General features: G+C 40.0%; 1 protein-coding gene across 4 annotated transcripts in view; it reads right to left on the reverse strand.

The window, feature by feature from the left end:
* The window catches only part of STXBP5 (syntaxin binding protein 5), a 530,024-nt gene that overhangs the window by 66,831 nt on the left and 441,520 nt on the right, over positions 1–21,673 (reverse strand). For all 4 annotated transcript variants that reach the window (XM_056567305.1, XM_056567304.1, XM_056567306.1 and 1 more), the window contains one exon: positions 5,597–5,662. In XM_056567305.1, coding sequence (XP_056423280.1) covers positions 5,597–5,662 — 66 coding nt within the window. The remainder of the gene's footprint in view (positions 1–5,596; positions 5,663–21,673) is intronic.

Genomic DNA, 21,673 nt, shown 5'->3' on the forward strand with positions numbered 1-21,673 from the left:
TTAGCCAGGTTGTCATCAAGGAGCCAGATAAACCGGTTAGCATCCCTCTCGAAGCAAGGACCCGGGGCATGGCAGGGAGGTGAGGAACCTAATGGCCACACACACCTTCCCTAGGCCGGCAGGAGGGGACACCCAGAAGGGCTACCGCACCTTGACCAATCCTGGTGTAGATAAAAAGAACACAAATGTGAGCACAGTGACAAAACATAAATAATAAATAAGTGAATATGTGCAGTGTAATACTGCCAAGACATTCGCCAGATCTATAAAAATTCCTCTGCAGATCAACAGCCAGAAGGGTTGAACGCTAGAGAAAAGAGAAAAGTGCGTGCTATGTGCCTTCTAGCAAGTGGGGTCACTATTCCCAAGTGAATTCTGGCACCTTTGGGGTCACCACTCCCAGGGCACTTTTGCACCTCGGCTCTTACTCTACCCGAACCTTAGGGCGAGATCCAGAGGGTACAGGTCACTTCAGGGTCTGCTGCCAGGCCATACAGCTGACCCTGGTACACCTGCCCCACTTTGTGTTGTTCCCCATCCTGCCTTGGTGGTCTACCATACCGCCAACTAACAGGAAAGGTACTACACTTGATCTTAGCCAAAAGGCCGACCTCTATAGGTAGCACAAAGCAGATGTTCCATGTATGGATAATAGAGCATGAAAATAATATCTAGAAAGGCTATGAAGGCATCACCTATTGGATCCTTATTCCATGGAAGTGAGAAGGTGGTCCCCCCACTGGTAGGGGACCACATAGCCAACATGTCCAAGGTGGAGGGACAGTGGATTTTAAATTTAAATACGCTTGTACCCCTGGAACTTAATGTGGATTTGGAGTTATTTGCGTTTTTATAAAAAATCCTTTATTAAACCCTGGTTTTTCATGGTCTGTAGAAAATTTGGTTGAACCTGTACCTGTAGAATAAGTGAAAAATAATTTTTTTTTAATAACACTCCATTCACACTATTTCTCTTATCCTGTGTTTTGATGCATTTGAATATCTACTATTCCTGGATGACAACGTCTTTAACGGCATTACATTTAGAGTGATTTTCATTAAAAAATGTGGTCATTCATCATTGGTCTATTAATATAGTACAATGAGATACCACTTGGACTAATACCTCTGGAGCTGTGGTCATTGATTGATAAAATGGAACGTTCCTGCTAACTTGCCTGAAGTCTAAAAGAAACTGATCTACCAATGCAGACTCATCCCTGACGAAGGAAGGCATTTCACCTTCCAAAACACGCTGAAGCTTTTTGGGCAGTTCAGGCACCCGTAGTGACAACACTCGTGCATATGAACTTTGTGCTTCTAGATACGCTGGTTGAGGATGCCACTGGTCAGGGCAGTTCTTTCCAGTGGAAGAAATTTAGCAGCAGGAAAACCTTGAACCACTGAAGGAGCATTATTCTATTTCTGGACTAGAGAATACAGATGTGGGGAAACAGGAATTTCTGAGTTATATGTTAACCCTAACCTCACTATTTAAACATCATTATCCTCGTAATTGGATTACCTATCTCATGGGCTGTTTTGCTTGTTGGTACTCTGCTGCATATAGCAAGTAACATTACTTAATGTAGGACACATACCTAGTGGTACAACATCACTACCAATAAGAATTTATTATTTACTTTGCACGGCTTATTTTATTGCATCATTAGAGTTTAGGATGACTATAAGGAGGACTATAAATCCCAGGAAGCGCTTAGGTACGCTATTGTTGTAAGTATTAAAAGTGTAATTTTTAAATTTGCAGAGGTTAAAAACATCACCACTTCCTTCTCTTACCAGTGTATTTCTGAAGAACACCAAGAAGAAAAGTCTTTGGCCATAGTGGAACTATTAGAATTAGGCAGCATGGCTGAGAGAGGAATTTCTTGAGAATTCTAGGAATTAATAGCAAAGGAGGAGAGGCATAAACTAGATTAAAAGACCAATTCTTGGCATATGCATCTACTGTTAGAGGTTGGTCTCTGGGATTGTGAGATAAGAACTGGTTGACCCTTCTACTTTGGAAACCATACCCCAATCTGCCACCTCTCTCTTTAAAGGGGTAACTGCTTTAAAGCTCATCCTGAATACACTTGGACTCCTTGACTTCCTCAAAATGTAAGGTAGCACAAATAGCCTTAAATTCCTTCATATCTTTCACACTAAAGAGATATTGACACACATCTTTCTACGTAGAACTTTCAATACATCCCCCCTTTTCTACTGCAAACATCGGACAATTGTCCTCAGACAACAATCTTAGACTTTTTACTAGGAGGAGCTACAGAGGTATTTGGCATAGGAACAGAAGTATTTGATATGGCTGAATGGATATTATCCTTAATCATGGTAATAATATCCTCCATGAGGTCAGGAGGTTCTTCTCTTACTAGTCTAGCAATGCATTGTTTGCATAACAGCTTTTTTGAAGGTTCAGAAAGTTCCTTTGCTTAGATGCTGTAGCTGATCTCTCTATTTTTGTGTAGGGGAGAAGGAAGGATCAGCAACTAGGATTCAAAATGAATGCTCAGAAATTTACTTAGGGGACCCATCAAGCCCCTCACTCTTGTGGCCACCTGTCCTGACAGGTAAAGTAAAAACACTAGTAAAGAAAGAAAGCTGTATTTTAATTTTTTTTTTTTTTTACCTCTAAGTGTTTTTTACTGTACCAATCAGGAGAAGGCAATGTCATGGGATGCTGCTGTGGAGACGACAGGGGAAAAAAATAATCATTTGCACTGCATATGTTTTTCAAGTCAGCTACTCTCATAAATATTAAATTTTTTTTTTTTTTTAAACAAGTCACAAGAGAAAACATTTGTGTGTCATATTTCTGTCTTAGATTCAAAACCACTCCAACCTCCATGGAGGATAATAGGGGCTGCCAATAAGGTGATCCAGAAGTGATAAAATCTTTTTTTATTAAAACATGCTCCAGTCACAAAACTGGATACGGGCCAAAACTGAGCGGACCGGAGTCACCGTTTGACTCTGGTCGGCTCATTAAAGTAAATGGATTTACGGGCTGATCCGGCTGGGGTACGGGAGCGCCCGGTTTTCCCCTCCCCCAGCCGGATTTGGCTCCCGTATGTAAAAAACGAGATGTGAATGCAGCCTAATTGGGGAACGTTTGTGCTCAGTTTCACTACCTAAATCGTATGCAGATGTTAAAAGCAGATTTATGAATAATAATAGATTTTATAATATAAAGAATTGCTGTCATGACAAAAAAAAACTTTTGACTTGCGAAATTATTGGTTGGGGTCTTTGCGTTCAGACTCCTATTGTTCGCTAGATTTAGCAGAGTGAAGCAAGAGGCATTAAATTTCACTCTCCGCCTCAAAACTCATTGCAGTACATGGGTTTCCTTATATCCTATGGAGCCAGTCACTTTCAGCACAATGAATTGAGTGCTGAGCCTAGGATTGAGGCACAATCCACCTTGCTGTATCTATCGATCAGTGTCTGGATGACATGTAATAAGTTATTTATAATGATATTAACGCTTTAGGCATGTTATGAACGCCCACAATGTCTGCTGGTTAAACATACTTATTCTATATTTTAGCAGTGCATTATTTAATCCACTGTTTTACACCTCCTTGTGTAACTCGGCTTAAAGTTTAGTTCATTATGTATATGCAACATGATGCCACTGCATTACTCATACATAAATAGCAATATTAGAAACTATTCAGTCATATGAGCAGCAAGCTCTCCCAGAATCAGTGCCCATTTATACATTGAGTCACCAAATCTTTTAGTGTTCTGGAGATTAGAGGGGTTCCTTACTTTGGACAATACGTGCTAAAAGGGTCTTTTAAAAATAAGTAAACTAAACTGTCTCCATGCAGAGAAAATAAATCAATGATTTATTAATGTATTACTAAAAAAGACTGGTCCTCCAGAGTAATAGACACTATTTCTAACCACTATTCAGTCTTCCCAAGACACGAGGATCTGGAACAGACTCAACTTTAACAACTTTAACTACCATAGGAGTAGGATCACAAGTAGTACTCCCACAGTGGCTTTCCTGCAGCTGAATTCCAACTTGCAGAATTTCTGCAGCAGAAAATCCGCAAGCGGATTATGTTGCTACCCATTAAAGTCAATGGGTTCTGCTTGAGGAGATTTGACTTGAGAAAAGCCGCAAGTGGAATTTCAGCAGCGGGAAACCCTATGCATTTGTGCTACGTGTGACCCTACCCTAAGGGTACGTTCAGACGAGCGGATCCACATTGTATTTTACGCTGCAGATCCACCGCCGAAGGTCCGCAACTGGGTGCCTTTAGAGGTGTCTACGAGCAAACACGCTGCGATGTGCGAGTCGACGCCTGCATGTGCAGTATACTCACACATCGCAGCTGCTCTCGGCCTAGCTCAGGGCGGCCGTGACCTGTGCGAGTACACCGCGCATGCGCAGCGACTCACACATCGCAGCAGTGTGTCTGCTCTTAGCGGCGTATTGTTGCTCCGAGCAGGCACATCTAAAAGCACCCTGTAACGGTCCTTCGGCGGCGGATCAGCAGCGTAAAATATGCTGTGGCTCCGCTCGTCTGAAGGTACCCTCATAGTGTATTTTTTTTTCTAAACACTGCCTTAAAAGCACAAATGTCATCTGTGTACACATTTGACATGTCGTCCAGACATGTCAAAAGTTTAGATCACATGGGTCTTGAGTCCCCCTACGATCGCGAGTTACGGTGTGAAATGCATGGTAGCATATTAAATTACTCAGCCAGGTGCCAATTCAACAAATGCACTCTATTATAGTCTATTATAATCTATAGAGTACATCAGCCAGCAGTCCATTATCTTAATGTGGTTATAACTGCTGATTGCTGCGATCTGAACTAAAATTAGAAATTTGTTTTTCCTCCCTAACAAATTTACAGTTGTAAGAACCCCAATACAATAAACACAATCTTACATATGACAGCAATATACTGTAATCACAACTTCATAGTACCAAAGAAAAAAATTTCTTACCGTCACAATACATTTGGGTTGAAAAATTAATTTCTTTTGCATGATGCAAAATTAACTCAAATGAAAATAGATTTTTTTAATCTGCAGTTTTTAATTTTTAAAAATAAAAAAAGACAGGCACAGGACCAGAAATATGTCAGCATGGGAGTCTCGGGGGATAGTAAAATGTATTTATTTTTTTTACAGGAATCAGCCATTTAAATCTTCAAACCGGAAAACCATAACAAAATCCACACAATATGGTGTAGATTTGATTAATGGATTTCACATAAGGGTTCTCCATTTTTTTTCTTGGGACTGCTTAGTTAAGGCATGGGTATGTTTGCAGGCCAAAAAAAAAATAACCTTACATTTTAAATCTATCAACTGATGATCTACCAAAAATGCAAATTTAAAAAAAGTGTACTCCACTTTGTGTTACTGTTTCTATTTTTCCACAGACAAAAAATGAAAAACATTTTCCTGGGCTGTTAAACAAAAGATAGGCATGCAATTATTACATTATTATCTTCAGCAGTAAACAATATACAGCCATATTAAGCAATACTATTGGATTACAAATTAGAAAAATGTGCAAATTAGGTTAAGTTCTCAAATTTACCTGAGGTGGGGGATTTGCAACGGTCCTCTGAGGGTGTAGGACTCTCATTAATGTCACAAAGACCAGCTGAAACATGAAACACCAAAATAGGATTAATGGAGTGTCCAATAAAGCATCATAAATATGTTCTACAATCAGTATATAAGTGGTTGGTAAAGACTTTCTTCCTGAAGATGTTTATATTAATTGAAAAGGTATTATTCATTGCAATTGTGATCAACCATTGTAGACCATAGAGAGAAATTTTTGATAAAACAAGCAAACAAAAAAGAAATTTGAGGATTTGCCACTTGTTTGTAATTTAAAGTGCCATACTGTTGTATTTTGTTGGTTTTCATGTTGACATTTGTTATGTTTTAGGAGGAATCATTAGATTCCTCATTCAGATCAATGTGGTTCCATAGAACTACATTGATCTGTGTGCTCTGCGCTCGATTGATAAAGCCTATCAATAACCAGGCTCTATCAATAACAGAGCCGCAGCAGCCACAGAAGAAGAGGTAAGCCCTCTGCCATACAAGGTTTGCCATCTCAGGACAAGCCGGCTCATCCATAGACGGCAACCGGTTAACCTTTCCCGTTAAGTTTTATCCTGAAATCAATGTACTAGTTTAGTAGCTCTTCTCTGAAATCTCTCTAATGTATCTACTTTCTTCTGGAGATACGGCTTCCAAGACTGCGCACAATATTCCAAGTGAGGTCTTACCAGTGCTCTGTACAGTGGCATAAGCACTTCCCTCTTTCTACTATTAATACCACTCCCTATACACCCGAACATTCTGCCAGCATTCCTGCTGCTCTATGATATATATGACCTTTTAATCCCTTTCCTCAGATACTGAGGTTAGGACTGTATCACATATTCTATATTCTGCCCTTGAGTTTTTACACCCAAAATATATTAACTTGCACTTATCCAACATAAATTTTAATTGCCAGAGTTCTGACCATTACTCAAGTTTACCGAAATCCTTTTCCATTTGGCGTATCCCTCCAGTAAAATCAACCCTGTTACAAATCTTTGTGTAATCAGCAAAAAGACACACCTTACCATCGAGATTTTCTGCAATATCACTGATAAAGATATTAAACTAAATGGATCCCAGTACAGATCCCTGAGGTCCGTACTGAGAATAAGACCTTGCTCTGAATATACTACACTGACTACAACCCTTCACTGTCTGTCGCTCAGCCACTGTCTAATCCATTCAACAACATGGGAGTCCAAGTTCAAAGACTGCAGTTTATTGATCCTCTAAGTCCTCCATGTGGGACATTGTCAAAAGCCTTACTAAAATCTAGATAAGTGATGTCTACTGCAACTCTGCCAGATATAGAAGTAAAAAAAAATGTATATAAAATCCCCTCTAATAAAAAAAATATGGTTACCTTTTCTTTTTTTTTTGCTTATAAACATAATAGGAAAATTTGGTATTGCCCCATGCGGAATTGTCTGAACTATTTAAAAATATTTTTTTAATGTTTTAATGATCCTGTACAGTCAACAGCCTAAACGTAAAAAAATAATATTATAAAAAAAAAATATATATTTTTTTTGGGACAGAAATGCAGATTTTTGGTCACATAATATTTTAGAAAACAAATGTGATAAAAAGTCCTATCTAAACAAATATGGTCAAAACTATAGATCATGGTGCAAAAAATAAGACATCATACAGCTCCATATACATTTAAAAAGTTATAGAAATCAGAACAGGTCAATTTTAACCCATTAACCCCTTAAGGACTTAATTTTCACCTTAAGGACCAGAGCATTTGCACATATGACCACTGTCACTTTAAGTATTAATAACTCTGGGATGCTTTTATTTTTCATTCTGATTCCAAGAAAGTTTTTTCGTGTCATATTGTACTTTATGTTAGTGGTAAATTTCCGTTGATACTTGCATGATTTCTTGTTAATAAATTCCAAAATTTGAGGAAAAATTTAAAAATGTTGCATTTTTTTAAACGTTGAAACTCTCTGCTTATATATTGATTCACATATACAATATGTCTTATGTTTGCATCATGAAGCTGACATGTTTTTACTTTTGGAAGACATCAGCGGGCTTTAACATTCAGCACCAATTTTTCTAAAAATTTTCAAAAACTGAATTTTTCAGGGACGAGTTCAGTTTTGAAGTGGATTTGAGGGGCTTTCATATTAGAAATACCTCATAATTGACCCCATTATAAAAACTGCACCCCTCACACTATTCAAAATGACATTCAGAAAGTGTGTTAACCCTTTAGGTGTTTCACAGGAATAGCAGCAATGTGAAGGAGAAAATTCTAAATTTTCAGTTTTTACACTTGCGTGTTCTTGTAGACCCAGTTATTGAATTTTTACAAGGGGTAAAAGGAGAGAAATCATCCTAAAATTTGTAACCCAATTTCTCTTGAGTAAGGAAATACCTAATATGTGGATGTTAAAGGGGTATTCCAGGTAAAAACTTTTTTGGCTCCAGAAAGTTAAACAGATTTGTAAATTACTTCTATTAAAAAAATCTTAATCCTTTCAGTACTTATGAGCTTATGAAGTTAAGGTTGTTCTTTTCTGCCTAAGTGCTCTCTGATGACATGTGTCTCAGGAAACTCCCATTTTAGAAGAGGTTTGCTATGGGGATTTGCTTATAAACTGGGCGGTTCCAGAGACAGGTGTCATCAGAGAGCACTTAGGCAGAAAAGAACAACCTTAACTTCAGAAGCTCATAAGTACTGAAAGGATTAAGATTTTTTTAATAGAAGTAATTTACAAATCTGTTTAACTTTCTGGAGCCAGTTGATACATATAAAAAAAAGTTTTTTCCTGGATAACCCCTTTAAGTGCACTAGAGGGCTCAGAAGGGAAGGAGCAACAATGAGATTTTGAAGAGTGAGTTTTTCGGGAATGGTTTTTGGGGGGTATGTCACATTTAGGAAGCCCCTATGGTGCCAGAACAGCAAAAAAAAAAAAAAAAAAAAACACATGGCTTACTGTTTTGGAAACTACACCCATCAATGAACATAACAAGGGGTTCAGTAAGCTTTTACACCCCACAGGTGTTTGATGACTTTGCATTAAATGTTGGATGTGTAAATGAAAAAAAAATTCACTAAAATGCAGTTTTCCCCCCAAATTTTACATTTTTACATGGGGTAATAGGAGAAAATACCCCCCTAAATTTGTAATCCCTTCTGAGTATGGAAATACCCCTTGTGTGGATGTAAAAGTGCACTGCGGGCGCACTACAATGCTCAGAAGAGTCCCATTTGGCTTTTGGAAAGCACATTTTGCTGAAATGGTTTTTGGGGGGCATGTCGCATTTAGGAAGCCCCTTTGGTGCCAGAACAGCAAAAAAAAAAAGCCCCACATGGCACACTATTTGGGAAACAACACCCCTCAAGGAATGTAACAAGGGGTACAGTGAGCATTTACACACCCAAGGTGTTTGACAGATTTCCGGTAAAGTTGGACGTGAAAATGAAAATTTTTATTTTTTTTCACTAAAATGCTGGTGTTATCCCAAATGTTTTATTTTCACAAGGGGTAATAGGAGAAAAAGCCTCCCAAAATTTTTAGCCCTGTTTCTTCTGAGTATGGAAATACCCCATATGTGGATGGAAAGTGCTCTGCGGAGCACCATTGGGCTTTTGGAGAGATAATTTGTTTGGAATGGAAGTCGGGGGCCCATGTGCGTTTATAAAGCCCCCGTGGTGCCAGAACAGTGGACCCCCCCCCCACATGTGACCCCATTTTGGAAACTACATCACTCACGGAATTTAATAAGGGGTGCAGTGAGCATTTACACCCCACTGGCGTTTGCCAGATCTTTGGAACAGTGGGCTATGCAAATTAAAAATACAATTTTTCAATTTCACGGACCACTGTTCCAAAAATCTGTCAGACACCTGTGGGGTGTAAATGCTCACTGCACCCCTTATTACATTCAGTGAGGGGTGTAATTTCCAAAATGGGGTCACATGTGTGTGTGTGTGTGTGTGTGTGTGTGGGGAGGGGGGGGGAGCAGCTCCACTGTTCTGGCACCATGGGGGCTTTGTAAACACACATGGCCTTCAATTCCAGACATATAGACATATTCTCTCTCCAAAAGCTTCTTTTCTGAGCATTTTAGTTCGCCCTCAGAGCACTTTACATCCACATATGGGGTATTTATATACTCAGAAGAAATGGTGTTACAAATTATGGGAATCTTTTTTCCTATTACCCCTTGTGAAAATGAAAAATTTGGGATAACACCAGCATTTTAGTTTAAAAAAAAAGAATACAAATGTTTAATTTTCACGTCCAACATTAATGAAAATTCTTCAAACACCTGTGGGGTTTTAAGGCTCACTATACCCCTTATTACGTTCCTTGAGGGGTGCAGTTTCCCAAATGGGGTCACATGGGGGTGTTTTACTTTTTTTTGCATTTATGTCAGAACCGCTGTAATGATCAGCCATCCCTGTGCAAATCACCTCACATGTACATGGTGCTCTCACTTCTGAGCCTTGTTGTGCATCCGCAGAGCATTTTATGTCCACATATGGGGTATTTCTGTACTCAGGAGAAATTGCGTTACAAATTTTGGGGTCTTTTTTTCCTTTTCCTTCTTGTGAAAATGTATGGAGCAACACCAGCATGTTAGTGTAAAAAAAAAAAAAAAAATTTACAATAACATGCTGGTGTAGACCCCAACTTTACCTTTTCATGGGGGTAAAAGGAGAAAAAGCCCCCCAAAATTTGTTAGGCAATTTCTCCCGAGTACAGAAATACCCCATATGTGGCCCTAAACTGTTGCCTTGAAATACGACAGGGCTCAGAAGTGAGAGAGCGCCACGCGCATTTGAGGCCTACATTAGGGATTTGCATAGGGACAGACCAGGATGCAAGAATTACACTTGCCTCCAATACCAAAATTACCCTACGGCAGTGTTTCCCAAACAGTCAATGGCTGTCCGGCAACACTGGGAGTTGTTGTTTTGCAACAGCTGGAGGCTCCGTTTTAGAAACCGTGCCGTACCAGACGTTTCTAATTTTTTACAAAACTGTGCTCTTCCAGATGTTGAAAAACTACAACTCCCAGCATGCTGAGACTGTCCAGGCTTGCTGGGAGTTGTAGTTCTGCAACATCTGAAGGGCCAGATGTTACAGAACTACAACTCCCAGCATGCCTGGAGTAATAGTTTTGCACAATCTATAGTGCTACAGCTTGGGCACCACCGTATAGTGCCCCCACCCAGATGTTGCAAAACTACAACTCCCCATGGGGGTTGTCACGGGATGCCTGTTGAATGAATACTCAGGACGTACAGGTACGCCGAGTCCTTAAGGACTTGGGAACGGGGGCATATCCATACCCCTTAAGGGGTTAAGCACACAGTACATTTTGGCCATGAGGACACAGCTAATTTTCATTTTTTCCTCTGTGCCTTTTAAGAGGCATAACTCCTATTTATCCACTCACAAACCCATGTGAGGGCTTGTTCTTTGCACAACCAATAGTACTTTGTAATGAAATTAGTCATTTTACCATAAAATTCATGGCGAAACAAAAAAAAATATTTGTGGGGGTAAATTGTTATGAAAACCAAAATTTTGCAACTTTTAGAAGGTTTGGTTTTTACGAAAAGCCCTTTATGGTAAAAAATGGCATGCTCTCATTCTGTTGGTCAATGCAATTAAACAGATACCCAATGTATATAGTCATAAAATGTTTTTTTTTTTTTTTTTTTAACAAAATCACTCTGCTTAAAATTGTCGTTTTCTGACTATTGGTATCTTTTTTGTTTGGACTTTTTAATCACTTTTTATTATTTTCTTTCTGATATTCTGACATGACCAAAAATCTTTTTTTTTTTATGCGGCATCATAAACATATTTTTATAGTTTGGACGATTATGCACGTGGCAGTGCGAAACATGTTTAGTATTTTTATGGTTTTTTTTTTCCTTCTTTTGGATGGAGTGGTAAAATGGGAAAAGAAGGGTGAATTATTTTTTTTAATTAAAGGGGTACTATTTTATTAAAGGGGTACTATTTTTTTTTTTAAATCAACAGGTGCCAGAAAGCTAAACAGATTTGTAAATTACTTCTATTTAAAAATCTTAACCCTTCTTGACAGTTCCTGAGATAAACAGAGGTGTCAGAAGAGAGCACAAAGAACTTCCTCTGTAGTATACAGCAGCTGATAAATATTAGAAGGGTTAATATTTTTTATTAGAAGTCATTTACAAATCTGTTTAACTTTCTGGAAGTTGATTAAAAAAAATTTGTTTTTCACCAGAGTGCCCCTTTAAGGGAGGGCATTTTATATGATTTTTAAAAATTTTTTACTAAACACTTTTTAAGTCAGAACTCCACTAATCCACTGGTTGCATCAGTGAATCAGCAATCCTTTGGCATGTAAGAGGACCCCACGTCACCATTTTAGCTCCAATGTGGGCCCTGACCTAGCCAGCATCAATGACTTAATGCTTTAGATGTCTTAAGGGTTAATGATGGGGCGTGGCGGGATCGACGCTCACCATCAATAGCGGCAAGTGTCCGGCTACTGGTAGTATGAAGTGGGCGCTAAGTTGCTTTAAAAGGTGTACACCCCTGGAAAACATTTTTTTTTTTTTTAAAGCAATGGTGCCAGAAAATAAAAGATTTGTTAATGACTTCTATTTAAAAATATTAATCCTTCCAGTACTTATGAGCTGCTATATGCTACACACATTTTATTTTTGAATTTCCTTTCTGTCTGTGCTCTCTGCTGACACCTCTGTCTATTTTAGGAACTGTCTGGAACAGAATAGGTTTGCTATGGGGATTAGCTCCTACTCTGGACAGTTCCTAAAATGGAAAGAAGTGTCAGCAGAGAGCACTGTGGTCAGACACCAGTTGATAAAAAAAATAAAAAAAGTTTTCCAGTGGAGTACCCCTTTAAAGTCACTTAAAGTGGTATTCCGGCTTTATACATTTTATCCCCTATCCAAAGGATAAGATGTCTGATCGCAGGAGTCCCGCACTGCCTTTGGATAGGGGATAAGATGTCTAGGGGCAGAGTACCCCTTTACTGTATAGTTTCTGAAAACACTAAAACAACAGGTTGGCATTTAAAACTATAAATACTGAGCCTCAATTATTTACTCATTTCGAGAAAACAAACTGCCTTATTGCTTCTACCAACCAATGAGCGACCAGTTTTTATCTTTTAGATTTTTCTGCAAACATGTTAAAGTAAAAGAAAAGCAATGTAACCTATTAGTGTTATTCAATTTTATAAACAATTGACTATTGACTGTACACAATAGTACATTTTCTAAATGCCTTTCATTTTGACTTTGGCATCAGAATAAGTTTACAAAGTGCCCGTTCTTCCAATTGCATTGACTGCATACGGATTAGGTGGAAATTTAACTAAGTATCTCAATAAAAATTGATAATTTTGTGAGTTATTATAAAGTGATTTCACATTACATCACACTATTATGAGCAAGGCACTAGATGCACAGTATTATTTACTTTAAAACAATACTTTACACAAGAGGAAAAAATATACTTTATTGTCAGTTGACTTACTCATGTTAGAGGAGCGAAGCTTTTTCACAGACTCAAAATATAAGTTAGAAAAGCCGCACATGCAAGAAGCCACAGTTCGCATACCTTAGTGAAGCGATAAAGAAAGGAAAACATAGACACCAAAACAGGACAAGGAATATGAAAATGAATTTTAAAGAAAAGAAAACAATGAGAAATTAAAATGAGGAACGTGAAGAGGAATAATGGGTAAGGCCACTCTTTTACTGCACTTTATTTTGCATTAGAACAGGCATTTATATATTAAAATTATATACAAGTAACAAATATATCATCTAAAATGTCATACCTTACAAAGATCTGTAATGAATATGGCTCCTAAACTTAACAAGGAATAATCTAAACTAATACATGACAGAAACTAATGTGGCTATGTCATGATACAATGTAATGTAATAAGAGCAATCGAAGAACAAGGAGGACACAGTTATCAGTGGGGTGTATTCATGAGGGGAGCCCTTCCCTGCCTCCCTCTGCACATTGACTGATTGGCTTCTGTGTTCTATGATTCTACCAAATCTAGTGATTGGCTTCTGTGTGCTATGATTCTACCAAATCTAGTGATTAGCTTCTGTGTTCTATGATTCTACCAAATCTAGTGATTAGCTTCTGTGTTCTATGATTCTACCAAATCTAGTGATTGGCTTCTGTGTTCTATGATTCTACCAAATCTAGTGATTGGCTTCTGTGTGCTATGATTCTACCAAATCTAGTGATTAGCTTCTGTGTTCTATGATTCTACCAAATCTAGTGATTAGCTTCTGTGTTCTATGATTCTACCAAATCTAGTGATTGGCTTCTGTGTTCTATGATTCTACCAAATCTAGTGATTGGCTTCTGTGTTCTATGATTCTACCAAATCTAGTGATTAGCTTCTGTGTTCTATGATTCTACCAAATCTAGTGATTAGCTTCTGTGTTCTATGATTCTACCAAATCTAGTGATTGGCTTCTGTGTGCTATGATTCTACCAAATCTAGTGATTAGCTTCTGTGTTCTATGATTCTACCAAATCTAGTGATTGGCTTCTGTGTTCTATGATTCTACCAAATCTAGTGATTAGCTTCTGTGTTCTATGATTCTACCAAATCTAGTGATTGGCTTCTGTGTTCTATGATTCTACCAAATCTAGTGATTGGCTTCTGTGTTCTATGATTCTACCAAATCTACTGATTAGCTTCTGTGTTCTAGGATTCTACCAAATCTACTGATTGGCTTATGTGTTCTATGATTCTACCAAAAATACAAATTTTATTGTTTTAAAATGCAGCAAACACTTACTAAAGTATTACAGGCAGGAATTCCCACTAGTTGCGGGGCGATAAAGTGCAAACACATATTAGGTGTCTTACACATATTAGGTCTGCACAGTGGCACTATGGGCTAGCGAGGTGCCACTGTGCAGACCTAATATGGTTAAGACACTCTTACATACAGAATAACTGAATATTTGGGAATATGATACATAGGACCATCCTGAAGTCATAGTTGATAGTGTTAAAGGAAAACTGTCAGCTTTCTCCCCCTGCACTAACCAGCGGTACTGGCTGGTAGTGCGGGGGACGCTGATCAGTTTGATGCTTACCATGCCCAGATCCGCCGCGCCGTTCGGCCCTAATCTTCTATTTTCAGGATATGTAAATGAGGTGCTATCTGGCGCCGGCCAGGCTAATTGGCAATCTGACGTTAGTGCCGCTGGCCGCAGCGCCACCCAGCTCATCAATATTCCTCCCCTCCCTCCGCCTCTCCCTGCTCTGTAATGAAGAGAGAGGGGAGGAATATTGATGAGATGGGCGGTGCTGTAGCTCGCGGCACTGACGTCAGAGTACCAGTTAGCCCGGCCGGTGCCAGTTAGCACCTTATTAGCATATCCCGAAAATGGAAGATTAGGGCCAAATGGGGTGGTGGATCCGGGCACAATAAGCATCAAACTGATCAGCGTCCCCCGCACTACCAGCCAGTCCTGCTGGTTAGTGCAGGGGGAGAAAGCTGACAGTTTTCCTTTAAGAAGCAGTATTCGGTATATGTGGTTTCTATGTGGTTTACATGATTACTGTATGCATAATTACGCAATAGTGTTTGCACTTTATTGCCCCGCAACTAGTGGGAATTCCTGCCTGTAATAAACAATAATTTTAAAACAATAAAATTGCATATTAAAACAATAAAATTGGTATTTTTGGTAGAATCATATATTCTATGTGGTGTTCTTTTTGGTATATAATATAGTCAATAGAGGATTCTATTACTATTGCAAAAATGTGGACAGTAATATGATGAGGATTCACAAGTATTATGAGTCTTTCTGTCCTAAGGAACTAATGTATGTAATCTCTGTTTTGGACAACAGCAGATCTGTTCGATGACAGATGTTCATTAAAGTGTACCTGTCATGTGAACTACCACTGCTAAACTGCTAACACAGTTTAGCATAGATTAGTTCAGGATTTAGTGTTTTTATTTTGTATAAAAATAATTTTGTAGATAGTACATGAGTGTCAGAGAGGTGTGGCCCGGGGGGCCGCTATGCCCTAGGGCTGCAATACCTCTCTGCTGACATCTTGCCCACTCATCCTGTTTACTGAATACAGGGCTTGTCTGCCAGCGGTGGCCCTGTGTAGATTGTCCACGTGCCATGAGTGCAGTCATCCTCACCGCATGTGTGCGCAATACAGAATGACAGCGCATGCAAGAGCAATCTACACAGGGGTGGCAGGTGAGCTCTGTGTGTCAATCAATGGGAGGAGCGGGCGTGACGCCAGTGGAGAGAGGCAGTGCGGCTCTGGGGCATAGTGGACCCTGGCATGCCTTTGACTCCTGTAGCCAATTTACATAATGTTTTATGCAGAATAAAGACCACAAATCCACTTACAAAAAGTATGCAATGAATGATGATATAATATATATATTATATATAATATATATATAATATATATATATTTAGAAAGATAAGGTAATAAGATAAAATAAATAGTATAGTATATGTTTAAGTAATGTTTTTACAGGTCGCTCTATATTTATTTAGATATAGAAAAGTCAATAATTATTTTTATATTATATATAAATATTATGATATAGTCAATAATTATTTTTATCTTATATATAAATATTAGGATATATGCGTTTATGATTGAGCATTTAATCTCTTCCAGTGCTGGATTTACAAATTGTGTTGCTAAATACTTCTTTATAGCATCCTCTATGCTGCTGCTTTTCATGGTATGTTACAGGATATAGGATAGCAGCATCCCCTCTTTCAAAAATACATTCTCCTAATGGGAAGCCAATCAACCACCCCTGGACTCTAGAATGAGCAAGGATTTACATACATAAAGTTATAATGAATATTTTTTATACTTTGAACAACAGTACAGACCAAAAGTTTGGACACACCTTCTCATTCAAAGAGTTTTCTTTATTTTCATGACTATGAAAATTGTAGATTCACACTGAAGGCATCAAAACTATGAATTAACACATTTGGAAGTATAGACATAATAAAAGTGTGAAACAACTGAAGATATGTCATATTCTAGGTGGAAAGTGTCCCCAAGTGCAGTCACAAAAACCATCAAGAGCTACAAAGAAACTGGCTCACATGTGGACCGCCCCAGGAAAGGAAGACCAAGAGTCACCTCTGCTGCGGAGGATAAGTTCATCCGAGTCACCAGCCTCAGAAATCGCAGGTTAACAGCAGCTCAGATTAGAGACCAGGTCAATGCCACACAGAAATCTAGCAGCAGACACATCTCTAGAGCCCCGAGATGGGAGCCAGGTCTTAAGCGGTGAGTGCAGGATGTCTGTTTTTTCTTTGGTTTTCAGACACATCTCTAGAACAACTGTTAAGAGGAGACTGTGTGAGGCCTTCATGGTAGAATATCTGCTAGGAAACCACTGCTAAGGACAGGCAACAAGCAGAAGAGACTTGTGTAGGCTAAAGAACACAAGGAATGGACATTAGACCAGTGTAAATCTGTGCTTTGATCTGATGAGTCCAAATTTGAGATCTCTGTTTCCAACCATCGTGTCTTTGTGCAATGCAGAAAAGGTGAACGGATGGACTCTACAGGCCTGGTTCCCACCGTGAAGCATGGAGGAGGAGGTGTGATGGTGTGGGGGTGCTTTGCTGGTGACACTGTTGGGGATTTATTCAAAATTGTAGGCATACTGAACCAGCATGGCTACCACAGTATCTTGCAGCGGCATGCTATTCCATTCGGTTTGTGTTTAGTTGGACCATCATTTATTTTTCAACAGGACAATGACCCCAAACACACCTCCAGGCTGTGTAAGGGCTATTTGACCAAGAAGGAGAGTGATGGGGTGCTGCGCCAGATGACCTGGCCTCCACAGTCACCAGACCTGAACCCAATGAAGGCAAAAGGGCCAACAAGTGCTAAGCATCTCTGGGAACTCCTTCAAGACTGTTGGAAGACCATTTCAGGTGACTACCTTTCGAAGCTCATCAAGAGAAAGCTAAGAATGTGCAGAGCAGTAATCAAAGCAAAAAGGTGGCTACTTTGAAGAACCTAGAATATGATATATTTTCAGTTGTTTCACACTTTTATTGTTATGTCTATACTTCCACATGTGTTAATTCATAGTTTTGATGCCTTCAGTGTGAATCTACAATTTTCATAGTCATGAAAATAAAGAAAACTCTTTGAATGAGAAGGTGTGTCCAAACTTTTGGTCTGTACTGTATGTATCAAACTTCTCTCTCTATTACACACAAAGCGTACCTGTCAGATCCCACAAAAAAACATATTCGTTATATGTTACTCAGTACCTAATCCTGATCATGCATGTGTCATTTTTATGTCTCTATCACTAATATTTTACAACAAAAAATTGCATATTTAAGGGTGTGTTCACACTGCGGAATCTCTGCTCGATGAATTCCGCTAGTGGAGATTCTGCCTGATGGCCGCCGAAGGTACATCGGTGCTGGGGTCACGGGGCACTGAGCCATCACCATTGACGGCTATGCAGTGCTCACGGAATCTGCGCAAAGAATGAACATGTTCTTTCTTTGCGTGGAACAATTTCAGCAGCGGAATTGTCCGCTGTAGAAATTCCACAGTGTGAACGGGTCTCGCAGAGACCCATTCACACTAATATTAAGTTCACACCGAGGAGTTCCGCTCGTGGAATTCCGCGGGAATTCTGTAGTGTGAACGCACCCTAAAGCTGCTCAATGTCTTTTTCATTTTGTCAAAGGGAGGGGCATGTATTTCTATTGCCTGCACTGTGCTGACTCCTCCCATTTGCTCATTTTGCTGACTCACTGCTCTTGGGAGCCTGGCAGCCCTGCTTTGTAACCCTTTTCTCTCTGGTTCTCTCTTGCTGTGCACACACAATGATTATTGAAGATTGCCTGTACAATATGGTGAGTGTATAACATATCTTCCTATGTCATTCATGGGACTTGTAGTTTTGGAATAGTTAGAGGTACAGTGTTTAGGTACAGTGTTTTTACAGCAGTGTTGCCTTCAGCTGTATGCCTACAGCTTTCGCAAAACTACAACTCACAGCATGCCCAGACATCCTTTGGCTATCAAGGCATGATTGGAGTTGTAGTTTTGCAACAGCTGGAGGCACATTATTGTTAAAACTCTGTCTTACAGCAGTATTGCTGCAGGCTGTGTTCCTCCTGCAGCCTTGTCAATTAGTCATCTCGTGTCCATGACCCTTGGACACTCTTATGCTGCTGTGGGACTCATCAGTGTCCCAGGAGGTGTGGGGACCCCTAGTGGTGGGATTTTCAAAGGCAGTTTTCTTTAATAAAATGTGAAAAAAAAGTATATTAGAAAAACTATTGTTTTGCCAAGATGTACAATATATAAAAGTTTTTATATCTGACAGTGCCCATTTAACCAATTTAAGGACACAGCCCATTTTAGGCAGATCAGTGATATCAGTAACCCACTTGTACAGCCTGCCATAAGGCAGACCATACAAGTGGATACAGGAAAAGTGGCACGGAGCAGGGGAGGGGACCTCCACCCACCAACTTGACACATCAGACCCGCACAATCACAACTTTGGGTGTTCTGATGAGTGTTACTAAGCCCCACTAATGCTTTAACTGCGGTGATTAGTATGGATCGGGCCATCTAAATGGTTAATGATGGGCATCAGCGTGAATCAGCTGTCATCAGCTATCTATGAAGAGAGTGCAGCTCCTGCACTTGCTTCAAGATTGCACACGCGCAGTGTGTTAACATATGCCCTAGTGTGCTAAGTACCAGACGGCTAGGGTGTACATTTATGTGCTTTTATTGAAAAGTGCAATTCAGCTAATTTTTGGCAGTTTTATTTTGTAGTAGTCCATTGTGTGATCAAACTGACATGTTATCTTTATTTTACAGGTCAGAACAATTACAAAAATACCCAATTTATACAGTTTTTGTTTTGTTTTACTTTTTCATTTTTTTATTTATTCCTTTATTATATTTATTTTAACATTTTCATCTATGGGGTTTTGTGAGATTGGCACCCTGCAAAATTACTATCTACATGCTTGAGTCTTTATTGAACGCTGCATATAAAGAGTTAAGCCGCCATGACCGGACTGAAGTCTGATCCAGGCAAGTGTTTATACACAGAGTCATATAGGGAAGACTGGCAAACTCAGTAGTATGGCCTCTAACTGGATTCCTCAGCTCTAAATGAGCAGGCATATAAATTAATTAAAATACATATTAAATGAATATTTTTCCACAGAACTATATATGAATCTGTTCAGCTAATTTTGTTCTATACTATAATGTACTGAGATACAAGTGCCTTTTCAGTGTAACAGGTTTCAAACAAGTCCAATCAAATATATATATATATATTTTTATCAAAGACAACTAATCTGAATTAAAGCACTTGACATTATTTTTTGGGGGGGCCACTGTATTGAAAACGATGCAGAGGAAACAGTATTACATGGTGGTCATTCAGATGTGTGGCTATCTATATAATTCCTGAAAAGGGGCATATAGCTAGGAGACACCTCCTCTAAAGGGGTTATTCAGGCTATAATCACCCCAAAATATAGTTAATAATTCTAGAAACATTAACAGTTTTTCATAGGGTTACTTTACAAAACATATGCCCTTTTCTGAATTGGGCTGCAGATCAAGTGCATATATACCGTATATACTCGAGTATAAGCCGACCCGAGTATAAGCCGAGACCCCTAATTTCAACCCAAAATCCCAGGAAAAGTTATTGACTCGAGTATAAGCCTAAGGTGGGAAATACCTCATCCCCCCCCTGTCATCATCCAGACCTGTCATTAACATCCTCCTCATCATCATCATCATCCCCTTGTCATCATCCCACACATCCCCCCTTCATCATCCCCTTATCATCCCACACATCCCCCCTTCATCATCCCCTTATCATCCCGCACATCCCCCCTTCATCATCCCCTTATCATCCCACACATCCCCCCTTCATCATCCCCTTGTAATCATCCCACACCCCCCCCTTCATCATCCCCACCCCCCTTCATCATCCCCACACCCCCCCCTTCATCATCCTCTTCTCATCATTCGCCCTCAGTGGTCTTCAACCTGCGGACCTCCAGAGGTTTCAAAACTACAACTCCCAGCAAGCCCGGGCAGCCATCGGCTGTCCGGGCTTGCTGGGAGTTGTAGTTTTGAAACCTCCGGAGGTCCGCAGGTTGAAGACCACTGCGGCCTTCAACATCATCCAGCCCCCTCTCACCCCCCCTTTAGTTCTGAGTACTCACCTCCGCTCGGCGCTGGTCCGGTCCTGCAGGGCTGTCCGGTGAGGAGGTGGTCCGGTGAGGAGGTGGTCCGGGCTGCTATCTTCACCGGGGGCGCCTCTTCTCCGCGCTTCCGGCCCGGAATAGAGGCGTTGCCTTGACAATGACGCAGAAGTACGTTGGCAATGAACGCACCTCTGCGTCGTTGTCACGGCAACGTGACTATTCTGAGGCCGGGCCCGAAGCGCTTAGAAGAGGCGCCCCCGGTGAAGATAGCAGCCCGGAACCACTATGCCACCGGACCACCTCCTCACCGGACAGTCCTGCAGGACCGGACCAGCGCCGAGCGGAGGTGAGTACTCAGAACTAAAGGGAGGTGAGAGGGGGCTGGATGATGTTGAAGGCCGCAGTGGTCTTCAACCTGCGGACCTCCGGAGATTTCAAAACTACAACTCCCAGCAAGCCCGGACAGCCGATGGCTGCCCGGGCTTGCTGGGAGTTGTAGTTTTGAAACCTCTGGAGGTCCGCAGGTTGAAGACCACTGCGGGTGGGGGAGTTCACTCGAGTATAAGCCGAGGGGGGTGTTTTCAGCACGAAAAATCGTGCTGAAAAACTCGGCTTATACTCGAGTATATACGGTACACACATATATATATATATATATATATATTTATAAAATATATCTTTACTACATGTTAAGCCATAAGATATCCTAAAGGGGTATTTTCATGTAGTTGATCAGTTTTTACTGCTTTGCCTAGGCTACAGACCACCTTTCCTTACTA

Source organism: Hyla sarda, chromosome 3 (assembly GCF_029499605.1).
Source record: "Hyla sarda isolate aHylSar1 chromosome 3, aHylSar1.hap1, whole genome shotgun sequence".
Classification (NCBI taxonomy): Eukaryota; Metazoa; Chordata; class Amphibia; order Anura; family Hylidae; genus Hyla; species Hyla sarda.